The sequence below is a fragment of the Phascolarctos cinereus genome, unplaced genomic scaffold (assembly GCF_003287225.1).
Source record: "Phascolarctos cinereus isolate Bilbo 61053 unplaced genomic scaffold, phaCin_HiC Scaffold_9;HRSCAF=440, whole genome shotgun sequence".
NCBI classification, from domain to species: domain Eukaryota; kingdom Metazoa; phylum Chordata; class Mammalia; order Diprotodontia; family Phascolarctidae; genus Phascolarctos; species Phascolarctos cinereus.
In genome coordinates, this window is record NW_027556402.1 from 22,541,973 (window position 1) to 22,554,013 (window position 12,041).

Genomic DNA, 12,041 nt, shown 5'->3' on the forward strand with positions numbered 1-12,041 from the left:
TACAGAATGAATAAGGGGATCAGATTGCTGGTTCCCTTTCCCTCCCTCCCATCCTGCCTCCCTCTTCTTCTCCCCCACGTGACTCGAATCTTGGCCAAAGCTCTCTGAGTCCTGAGTCCATTTTCACACTGAGGGGAAAAAAAATTAGAGGCAGGAAGAAGGGGAAAGAGGAGGGGGAGGAGAGGGAGACAGGAGAAGGGAGGAGGGAAAAGGAGGAGGAAAGGGGGAAAGGGAGAGGGAGAGAGAGAGAGAGAGAGAGAGAGAGAGAGAGAGAGAGAGAGAGAGAGAGAGAGAGAGAGAGAGAGAGAGAGAGAGAGAGAGAGAAGAGAGAGAAAGGAGGGGGAGGAGGGAGAGGTGGATTGTCTTCCAAACTGGGAAACGTAGATAGCCATCTACACGTCTTGTTGGGCAGCGCGTTCCCAAGCGCGCTAGACTTCCTAGATGGCGCTCACTCTCTGGGCTTCTCTTTGCCTTTGTAAATCTTCCCCCATGTGCATTTAAAAATTATGGCTCCCGTTCTGCCCCCTGATTCACTCTGCACCCGAGGCGGCAGGAGCTCGGCTGAGGTTTCTGTGCCGCACCGTGCTGTAGGTGGGAGGCAAACAGGTCGCGCCGCGCCTGCCCTGATCCGGCACGTCCAGCGGGGGCAAGGCTGGGGTGCCAGCTTGGAGAGGCTGTGCGCGTGAGTGTGTGGGAGCGCACGCACGCGCGCGTGGGAGGGGGGGCCCCCCCCCGAGGTAGCCAGCAGCACCTCCCCCAGGTTCTCTAGGAGCTGGGAGCCCGTGGCGGCAGTCGGCTTTCGCCCGAGCCCGGAGCTGCCCGCAGCCGCCCGCAGCTGCAGGAGAAAGTTTGCAGCTGGCCCCGGCGGCGCTGCCGGTTCTCCCGCGCCCGGAGCTCGCCAGTTCGCTCGCTCTCCAGCCTGCGGGGCTGCCGCAGGCAGTGCCCCAGCGCAGCCTCCCCCTCTCCCTCCCTCGCTCGCTTTACGTAGCGCCCACGTAGGGTGTCAAGCGAACTTTAAAAAGCTAGCCCGCAGGAGAGCGGGGCGGCGCGGGCGGCCCGGGGATCAACATAGCCAGTGGGAGCGGAGCGGCCAGGGCGGCTCTCCCGGGCTGAGGCTTGGCTCCCGGCTCGCGGAGCTGCGGCGGGGGCGCGGGATCCATGGCAGCCTCTCTCCGCCCAGCCCGGCTCCCTGCGTCCTCGTGAGGCTGCGGACATCCCCGGCTCCTCGGAGCAGCTCGGGTGCCTGCACCCCCGAAGGGCTCCGCGCCCCCGAGCTGCCTCTCCCTGCCTGCCCGGCGTCGGCGCGGGCTCCGGCCGCCCTAGTCATGGAGTACCTGCGAGTGTGGCTCGGCGTTTCGTTCGCCTTGGCGGAATTCACTCCTCTGTCTCCCGTGCGCTCCGGAGGTGAGTCCGGGGGGCTCCCCAGCCACAGCCACCCCGACGGAGTTGGAAGAGGTTGGGCTTGGCTACCGGAATGGGGTGTTTTTGGGGAGGGGTGGAGGTGGGCCTGGAGGGAGCTCCCTTGCGCTGAAATACCCATCCCGGTTGCTTCTGCATTCTCATCACGCTTCCCGAAAAAAGCCCCGCGTGCGTTTTGGACCGGTGGGGAGGTCGCTCAGTGATTTGGCATTTTCCCTCTTCCCCTAGAGGGGAACTTAAGGATGAGGAGAGGGCTTTGGAGGGGGCTCTTGTGAAATGGTCACACCAGTGATAAGAAAGGGATCCCTCAAACTGCGTACTCCGAATGGAAGCTCCCAGAGGGCAGGGGCCGTTTCACTTTTGTCTGCGTGTCTCTCGCACATTGCCCTGTACCCGGTACCTAGAAGGCGCATAATTCGTGCCTGTTAAATGCTTGTAGAGTTGACTGAGGAGCGCTTCAGCAGATCTCACCTATTAAGTAGATATATACCAGGTTTCCCTTTCTCCTAGAGTTTAGGAGCCTGTCCAGAACAATTAGAAAAAAATCTTAAAAACTGCCCGGGGGCGGACAGTGCCCGACCCTCTGTTCCTGCGGCCCTGGTAAGTCCGAGCCGATCTGGATCCCTCTTCCCCTCTAGCCTCGGGGTGTCTAGCAGAGGCGGCGGATTTCCAGCCTTGAGGCGGCTGCCGGTGTGGTGGTGGTGGCGGGGAGGGAGAGCCCAGCCCCGCGCGGGTGGTGGTCCCTGAGATATCAAAAGCATTCCACTGTGGGCCCTAGAAATAAAGACCGAGCCGGGGGAGAGAGGGCGGGTAAGGAGGGCTGGTCGGTGGGTGGTCGAGCTGGCAGAAACTTAGCAAAACCGGCTTCTCCAAGCTTGGGGAGTGCGTGCACTTGGGGAGAGGGGGATGGGAGCGGCTGGCTGAATTCCTCAGCTCGCGGGCTTCCCATTCATTATTCATTCCGCTGCGGGAGGGAGGGGAATTCACCTGCGTGTGCCTCGGAGGGGGCTGACTTGGGCAGGTGGAGCCGGGGCAGCCCCAGAGGCGGGCTCTCCAGGACTGGGTCCGATGCAGAAGCCCAGGGCCCCTGCGTAAAGCCCCCTTCCTGGGCTCTTGAGCAAAGCCCCCTGAGCCGGGCTGGGGGAAAGGAACAGTCCCTTGTAGTAAGGCCACAGGGTTGGAGGCAGGAAGCTGCAGTCTTGGGAGAGGCAGTCGGAGGGACGAGGAAGTGGAGAAGGACGAGGGGAGTCCGGGCGGAATTCCCGTCGCCTTAGTTAAACAGAATCACAAACATTTAAATGGCCATGGAGAAGTAAGTGGTTGTGTTATCCCTGCTTACTTGAAGAAGTCGTTCTGCAAGCTTTCATTGAGGTCATTCATTACCCAGCCCCGATCAATAACCAGCACTCCGGTAAGAGGAGTTAGTTCCTGGTGGATGTGACCCCTCCATGGACCCCTAGTCCAACACTAACCCCACCCCCATTTTACAGATGAGGAAACTGATGCTCAAGAGGAATAGCAAATCAAGCCCTTTGCGACCATATGAAATGTCAGTCATTAAACGTTTTTTATTTGCTAGGTACTGGGTATATATAAGACTGTATCCGCCCTCCCGAAGCTTTTACATTCTAACAATGATTTAAAAAAATCCAGTGCTTTGAAGGAAGAGAATTTATTCCGAGACCTGTTATTTTAGACACACCCACTCGGTCTAGAAAGTAATTTCTTTATGAAGGGATGCGCTGAAGGATCAGCATTTCATCCACCTGGATTCTTTTTCCTAGGGAGCGCCTCAATTCTCTCCCCACACCCCAGCCCCTAGCTTTGGGAACTTGCCTCTGGAATGCAAATCTTGATTGTGTTTCGGAGAAGCCTGCGTTTTTATTACCCTCGGGCCCTTGGTTAGAGGCTTCTATTGGTTTCCTTGGGTTGCTTTCCCCTGAAGAAATGGCTTTTCCCTGTTTGGAGGGGATGAAATTGATTCACGAAAACATTCAGCGGTTGAGTTGGGGCATTTGTTGTGGCAAAGAAGGATCTCTAAAGATGAAAATGTAATTACAAAAGATATTGGAAACAAAATGTAATTTTGGTTTTTACTCTTAGTGACAACTTATACTTAGAATCAAACGTAGGAAGATCGCAATGTCTTTGAACCTCCGGTCATTGGACTATTCCCTCATCTCTGCCTCCTGATTTCCTTCAAGTCCCAGACAAAATCCTACCTTCTACAGGAAGCCTTTCCCAATCCCCCTTAATTCTAGTGCCTTCTAGGGGGTAGCTGGGTGGTGCGGTGAATAAAGCACCAGCTCAAGAGGATCTGAGTTCGAATTCGACCTCAGATACTTACTAGCTATATGACCCTGGGCAAGTCACTTAACCCTGATTACTTCCAAAGAAAAAAAAAATTCTAGTGCTGCCTTCCGTGGATTGTTTCCAATTTATTCTGTATATATCTTGTTCATACCTGCTGTTTGCATGTTATCTTCCCACATTAGATTGTGAGTTCTTTGAGGGAAGGGCTTGTTTTTTGCCTGTCTATGCGTCTCCAAAGCTTAGCACAGAGCCGGGCAAATAATAGGTTTTTAATGAATGTTTATTGACTACTGGTCAGAATAACAGACTCTTGACACTTCCACAGACACTTCCATCTGTTTCTTCATCTGTAAAATGGGGCCAGTCATATTTGTGCTAACTACTTTCAAGGCTATTATGAGTGCTTTTAAAACCTTTGAAGGTTTCTAGAGGGGTGAACAGTTGTTCTTAATTAGCTGTAAAATGATATGGTTGAACTAATTGATCTCCAAGGTGGTTTCCACGTGTAAGTCTTGTGCTCCTGACTATGTCAGCTAGTTTTCCCTTTTTCTTTTTTTGGCTGCAGTAATATAATAATAGTGCCTACCTCCCAAGATGGTTGTGAGGTCAAATGAGGCACAATTGCCTGGCACATAGTAAGTGTTATGTAAATGCTAGCTATTATTAGCAAAGATGTGGGATGTACTGTGCAAGTGTTGTTTCCCCCATTGTACAGATGGGGAAACTGAGGCTCAGAGAGACATGACTTTCTCAGAATTACATGGCAGTAAGTGGTAGAAATCTGTTTAAAGCTAGATCTTCAAAGTCTTCTAAGTTTAGTGCTCTTTTTTTTCAAAAGGGAAGATAACCATTTTTTATTGGTATTACAAAGATGATTTTTTACTTGCCATATGAGTAGCCATAAAAACAGACTAAGTTTATCCTCACACAGGCATCATGTTAGGCAAAGTAGGTGGCTATAAATCATATGGAAAAAGAATTTTAACTGTGGATTCCCCAAATTCTCACTTAAAGAGAAATTATTCCTTGACTTTGCCTTTAAAATCATGTAACCACTTCATTTATCTTCCCCACTTAAAAATAAGTTCAAAGCCATAGAGAATCTTGAAAGATGTCTATGGTTCTTTTTTTATAGGAACTAACAGAAGAAACTCAATTCTACAAGAAACAAAGAGGAAGTAGACATTTGTCTGGTAGTATACTATGTGTATAAGTTTAATGCTCTTTGCACAATATAGGATCCTATAAAACCCCAGCCCAACAATATTAAATACCTACAGCGTGTATATTTTGTGCAAACACAATCTTTTCAGGTTTGATAGGGCCTTTGGGATCTTCTAGAATTATATTTCTCTTCCACAGGATTCTTTGGAAACCTGTTCTACCTGGAGAGAAAATGAATGCTGGGAATGAACTCATATGAGAAACAGAATGATAGAATTGCAAAGGTGTCAGGAGCTTGGAAATCAGTATCACCCCTGTCTGAAACAAGAATCTAGAGTAGGGGTGGGGAACCTTCGGCCATATGGCCCTCTAGGTCCTCAAGTGTGGCCCTATTTCAGTCAAAGGGCCAAAATTCTAAATCCCTAAATTCTAGAGCATGACATTGGCAGCATCAACCTCCACTTAAAGATCCCCAGTGATGGAAAACTTACTATCTACCCATTTTGTGACCCTGAGAAAGTCACTCCTTTGAGCTTATTTGCTTCCACTGTAAAATGGGGCAAAACTGGCACCTATGTTACAGGGTTGTTGGGAGGTGCAAATAAGCTAGTGTTGATTATTAGAATATTTTTCTTCTATTGAACTGAATTCTGTCTCTCTGAAACATTCACTCATTGGTCTTATGGGGTTTTTTGCTCTCTAGCCCCAAGAGAGATGAAATCTAATCCCATGTAATACTGAGCAGAATCAGTTAAATTCTTATCACTGCCCCTTACCTTAAGAATATTTCCCACATTTCCTGTTGGTTGGACACAGTGGTGTTTAGAGTTTCAAATCCAAATCTTAGAATACTTAAGGGTAACTGGGTGCAATCAGTCAAATACCCAATGATCCTTTAACAGATACTGTCACTTTCCATATCCTTCCATCATTTTCTTTAAAAAAAACAAAACAAAAACCAACCAACCAAATTCCTGTCTTAAACCTCCCTGCCCTCCTGAGCCTCACACCGCAAGGTTAAGAATAAAAATATAAAAATATCAAGATTAAAAATAGAATTAAAAGCTTCCTCAAGTTTTACAAATAGCCCTGTGGGCTACTTTAAAATGGACGGTGCCATATTTATAGTTTATAGTGATACTCTACTGTATTCTATTGCATTAAGCTTAATTGCAGCATAAAAATGACACTAATCCTTCTACAGCATTGTAATTTATAGGTAATTGCAACTTTCTCATTCTGAATTTTATTTTCATTTTAAAGAAAAAGTAGATTTCTAAAGGCAAATGCTCAGTGTCTTTTTATATTCCCCTAGAGATTTCTAAACTAATTTAGTACTAGGATTTGTACAATTAATGATATCTCACAAATAGGATTCCACTGTAAACCTGATTTGCCTCAATAACAGTAAAACTCCTCCCATGCCAGACCTTTTGTGGAGAAAAGGTGTTCTTTTTCTTTGCTCTAAAACAAAAGGAAGGCGAGATTGTAAATTCCTGTGGCTCTTAGGCTGCATAGCAGTTCTCAAATCTTGGAGAGGTCCCTGAGATCTTTTTAAGGGATCCATGAGGTCAAAACCATTTTCATTATAATAATAAGACATTTAAATTTCCATATGGTAAATATTGATAGATATAATCTACACAAACAAAAGCTGTTTGTGGGGGGAGGTCCTCAATAATTTTTAAGAGTGTAAGGAAGTCCCAAGGCCAAAAAGTTTCGGAATTGCTGAGTTAAAAGCATGGGCAGTTGACATCAAGGAAGTAACATTAGGTGAAGGGTCACTGCTGACGGAGGTTCTAGCCTGGAATTGACGATTCCTCAGTATGCTGTGGTCTTAATGCAGCCTCTTCCTCTGATTAGCTAGTTCTTCCCAGAACCTCCATTTTAAGGAAGACATCCGAGCTAGCCATGTCTTCGTTCCTCTCTGTCTCCACTTCTGACTCTCTGCACTTTTCCCTCGGTATCCCCTCTTGAGCACTGGAAATTTCTGCCCTTCCTGTCTTTACGAAGTCCTCTGTTCTGTTCCTCTCTTCCTTTTCTTTGAAGGAAGTCGCATTTCTCATTTTGCTCTGTAAAATTTAAAAAAATTATTTTATTTTATTTTTAATTTATGGAATAAATGAGCATTTCCGGAACAGTCTAATAAAAAAGATGATTGCTCATTGCTATCGAGAAGCAACATGATCTAGTGGAAAGAGTGTCAGATTTGAGGTCCAAGTCTCAATTTGAATCTTGCCTCTGTGCTGGGTTTGTCTCAGGTCAGTGCACTGGTAGTTTAGTTTTGATATTAAGAACAAAATGAGACACTTCTAGGTCATTCAGGAGTAACAAAAGGAGATTTACTTTGCCATAGCAGGAGAATATTCAATAAGGATGTGTAACAAGAATAGCTCTGAGTTGATTACGCTGAAAGAATCTCCCCCATTTGAGTTGCCCATCACCACCAGCCAAGTATCAAAACATGCCTGGAGGTCCCTCATGGCTATTTTGTACTCAAGTGACCAAGAAGCATTGTCAAGGGCTGAGTCTTTAGTCCCCAGAGCCAATCAAGTCTTGAGGATGACTCCAGTAGCTTTTAAGAAAAAATAAATTAGCCTGCCCTTCGCGGGGATGAGAGGTTAGATGAATATTGCTCTCACCATAGTCTGTTAATTCCTACCTGTGTGACCATCTGCAAGTCACTTCTCTGACTGATCCCTGAGTTTTCTTCTAGTTTGGAGTCTATGATCCAATGAACTCCTATTTCCCCACTTATTGAAATAGATTTAATATCAATTTCATGGCTTTTTTTTTTTAGTTTAAATGAAGGCTCAAATGCAAAATTGCTTTGAAAAGTATAGATAGCTAGGCTACCTATTCAGGTTAATTTCTTGTTAGTTGATGAGTAAAGCAGAGATGCCAGGAGTGGGGTGGGAGGTTGCTGTATTGTACTCTGTTGGTTCATGGGCTGTTATTAGGATGGGGCCTTCCGTGCATTCATAAATATGGATGTTACATTGAAGGAAAGCTTTGAATGGGGAAGAAGCTTGTCAAAAGTATGTGCAGTGATTCTCTGAGATGCAGTGTCCGCTGCTGGTGAGGACACTGCTTTGTGTAAAATATATACCAAATGGCTCCTGGAAGACTGTTTGCTAAGGGGAATAGCACTGGAAATTTCTGCCATTCCTGTCTTTATGAAGCCCTCTGTTCTGTTCCCCTCTTCCTTTTCTTTTAAGGAAGTCTCATTTCTCATTTTGCTCTGTAAAATTTAAAAAATTATTTGATTTTATTTTTAATTTATGGAATAAAATGAGCATTTCCGTAACAGTCTAATAAAAAAGATGATTGCTCGCGAAGCTGCAACTCTGTTACGTACAACTTATTCTTCCTTTTAAATATGTAATAAAGTTATCATGTACATTTCATTTTTCTTCTCTTTTTTGACTCCCTCCCATCCTTCCCTTCCCCTCCCCTCCAAGGTTATACAAAGCTGAAGTTCTCTTGAAAAAATCCAAAGGAAGCTAGATGAGCTAACCTGGGGAAGAGACCGCATTCCTCACATTAGTGGAGTATAAGCAAGCATAAAAGAGAATAAAAGAATGAAGAGCACTTTAGGGCTAGAAAGGAACCTCTAACTTCCTTGTTTTGTTCATGAAGAAACTGAGCTCCGGTGAGGTTAAGACATGTGCCTAAGGTCACACAAGAAGTAGCAAACCCAGGTCAAAATTTGGCTCCAAATGAAGTGAATTTTTTTTGACCTCAGTATGCTGCGGTCTTAATGCAGCCTCTCCCTCTGATTAGCTAGTTCCTCCCAGAACCTCCATTTTAAGGAAGACATCCGAGCTAGCCATGTCTTCATTCCTCTCTGTCTCCACTTCTGACTCTCTGGACTTTTCCCTCGGTATCCCCTCTTGAGTATCTTCCTTATTACCCCTCTCCACCCAGCTTCAGCTTCCTTTTTTTTTTTTTGGCAGTTGGAATTAAGTGACTTGTCCAAGGTCACACATAGTGTTTTAGGACAGATTTGAACTCAGGTCCTCCTGACTCCAGGGCTGATGCTCTGTGCCACCTAGCTACCCTTTAAGCTTCCTTTTATAAATCTTCTTCCATTAGAATATAAACTCCTTGAGGCAGGGCCTTTCTTTCTGCTTGTCTTTATATCTTCAGCACTTAGCACTTAATAAATGCTTGGTGTCTTGACTTGACACAATGAATCAGTGAATGAAAAACTGTGATGCCAGAGCTGAAGCTCTAGACCCTAAATGCCCCAGGTTCTGAATATGGCATTTTACTTTCAGTGAAATATAAGACCCAAGCCCCAGCCAGTTTATACTGGCAAAATACAGGTTGACCTTATAAAATACAAATACTTCAAATCATTCTCCTCCCTATGTGACCTTTCCCTCCACTTCTGGTCTAACCATGGGCATTGAAGTCAACAGGATTGCCACAGGCTTGAATGACTATTGGTATGTTAATACATTGCCATAGATATACAGAGACACACTTAATTAACGTGGCACAACATGAGCCAGAAATAGCAAGTCTAAAAGTAGCCACAGTCTGTTGCTTTGGGAGGAGGTGGAGGATGGCTAGCATCCTCTTGGTCCATTTTTCTATTAGGGAAAAAGTGAAATGGGAGAGTAAGTGGGGCAAATGAAAGAGGTGATAGGAAGATCTCCACTTTCTGGAGAGCACAAGGGGGAGTCTCTAAGTTGGTATCACCAATCCCTCCCATCATCTCTGATGGTTCTTGGAGCACGTCAATGTTTCTTATGGCTCTCCATTGTTGTTGGGGACTGTGGTGATTGGTGATGCTCTACAGAACCCACAATGCCAGGTTCAGCATGGGAGGTCCAGCTGGGATGCTCTTCTGGCTCCAGCCACCATCATTCTCTCCACATCTACCAGTGTCAGGTTTTTTATCCTTCCCATCTCTTCTTGGCTTCTATCTACAGTTCCTTCCCAAGGTCAGGGTCAAAGGCACTCTCATTAGTTTTCACTTTAAATCTAAAAACCCCTTCTGAGCTTATGGAATGCTGGGAAGATGGTCTCCTTTCTCCTCCCACAAGCCTTTTGGCTGAGCTCCACTAGATTCTTTATGTTAACAAGTTAGAAACTGTGGGGGAAAGGTTCTGCCTTCTTCCTTGAATCTTGATTTGAATCATGATAAATGTTTTATGTGATTTAGGTAATATACTGAAAGACCTATCAAGGGAGAAGAAATTAGGTTTTAGACATCATTCAGCATTTATCAAGCAAGTACTATGGTCCATCACTGTATTGGGAACTCAGAATAGAAAGACAAAAATGAAATAATTCGTGTCCTCAAATGGCTCACATTCTATTGTGAGGTGGGGAAGGGGAAATGAAGCAGATGTACACAGATGAGTAAATATTGTATGTTTATCTCGTCATTTATCTCCCCAAGGAAGATAAGACAAGTGCTGACAGTTGCTCATTCACTCAAGAAGTATTTGACTCAGTGCCTGTTAGGTGTCAGGCACTGTGCCAAGTGCTAGGGATGCAAAGAGGGTGCTAACAAATGGAGGGGGGAGTGGGATAAATAAGGATTGGCTTCCTGTAGGAGGTGGTATTTGAGCTGAGCATTGAAAGAGGCTAGGTGTTCTAAGAGATGGAGATGAGGAGAAAGTCCATTTCATACCATACATGGGGAATAGTCACTGAGATGGGAGTTGTCTTTGGAATGTAGAGAGTGATGAGTATTGAGCCTGGAAAGGTAAGTTGGAGTCATATTGTGGAAGGCTTTAAATGCCAAATGTAGGAGTTTATATTTTATCTTAAGGACAATAGGGAGCCGTTGGAAATTCTGGAGCATGAGAGTGATATGGTCTGATCTGATCTGTGCTTTAGAAATATTCATCTAGTGGCTCTGTGAGGATTGGATTGGAGAGGGAAGAGCATTTAGGAGGCTAGGGCGAATGTGCTAGGAAAATGTACGAACATGAATGATTGTTTCTTTTGAAAATATTTACATTCTTTTATGTGTTCAAGAGATAACTTTCTCTTCTCACTTTATTTATCCAAAGGTAAAACCTGTTCTGGTATGAGTTGAATGTACATAAGGGATTTCTTTTTGTGTCACGGAGGCAGTTTGACCAAGTGGAAAGTGCACTGGGTTTCTGCAGTCAGAAGCTTTAGGTTTGCATTGCAGCTCTGTCTCTTACTGTCTGTGGGGAGGGGGAACCTCAGGCAAGTCTCTCCCTGAGCTTTGCTTACTTCATCTGCCTAATCTCCCTCCTGATTGGCATGGGGACTCTGATTTACTGTTTCTGAGCTGAGCCCATTTGCCCTTCCTTAGGCAATCTGGTAGCCCCTCTCTCCCAGGGGTCACCATATTGATGCCAAACTCTATGCAGACACCCGATTGGCAGAGTCCACGTGCCGCTCAGGATGCCTGCGCTCAAGAGATCTGCCAACCTCAGTTTCTGCAATAGCTGGGATTATTGGCATAATCCCGTGCCCGGCTGGGATGTTTTTGTTTAACTGTTTTCCCTTGTCACAAGGGAGGGCTCAGTCTGAGGGGTGGGTGATGGGAAATGACTATGATGTGAAGACAGAAGACATCATTAAATATATTTAAAATATTTATTAAGTGTGAAGCTCCTTAGTAGGCACTGTGGGGGGATGCCGAGAAGTAAATCGTGATGAGGATAATGAAGCTAGCATTTCAGTGGAGCTCTGAGTTTGCTAAGTGGCTTGCAAATACTGTCTCATTTTATCCTTACAGTCACCCTGGGTGGAGGGTGCAATATATTATTCTTCCCATTTTATGGATGAGGCAACTGAGACAGAGAGAGATGACGTGTCTTGCACAAGGTCACACAGCTCATATCTGAGACAGGATTTGAATTTAGGTCTTTCTGACTCCAGGTCCATTACTCCATCCATTGTGCAACTTATGTTCTTATATGGTGCACTCCCTGCTCTCAGCCCGCTCATTTTATAGTTGCAGAGAGAAGGCGTGCGTGGGGAATATTGAAATGATATGAGATACCACGAGAAGTGGTTGAGTTTCAACAATGAAGGATTGAATTTAGAGGAAAATGCTGGTGGCCTGTTACTGGGAAATGGAGGTGGGGGATCAGACTTGAGCTGGAGGAGGGGGAGGCCATTCTAGGCTTAGTGAAGGCACAAGGGAG

At 45.6% G+C, this 12,041-nt stretch overlaps 1 protein-coding gene across 1 annotated transcript in view; it reads left to right on the top strand.

The window, feature by feature from the left end:
* Positions 1-792: 792 nt before the first annotated feature.
* Positions 793-12,041, top strand: part of FRAS1 (Fraser extracellular matrix complex subunit 1) — a 479,438-nt gene continuing 468,189 nt past the window's right edge. The window contains 1 exon segment of the mRNA XM_020988371.2: positions 793-1,404. Coding sequence (XP_020844030.1) covers positions 1,326-1,404 — 79 coding nt within the window. The 5' untranslated portion in view covers positions 793-1,325.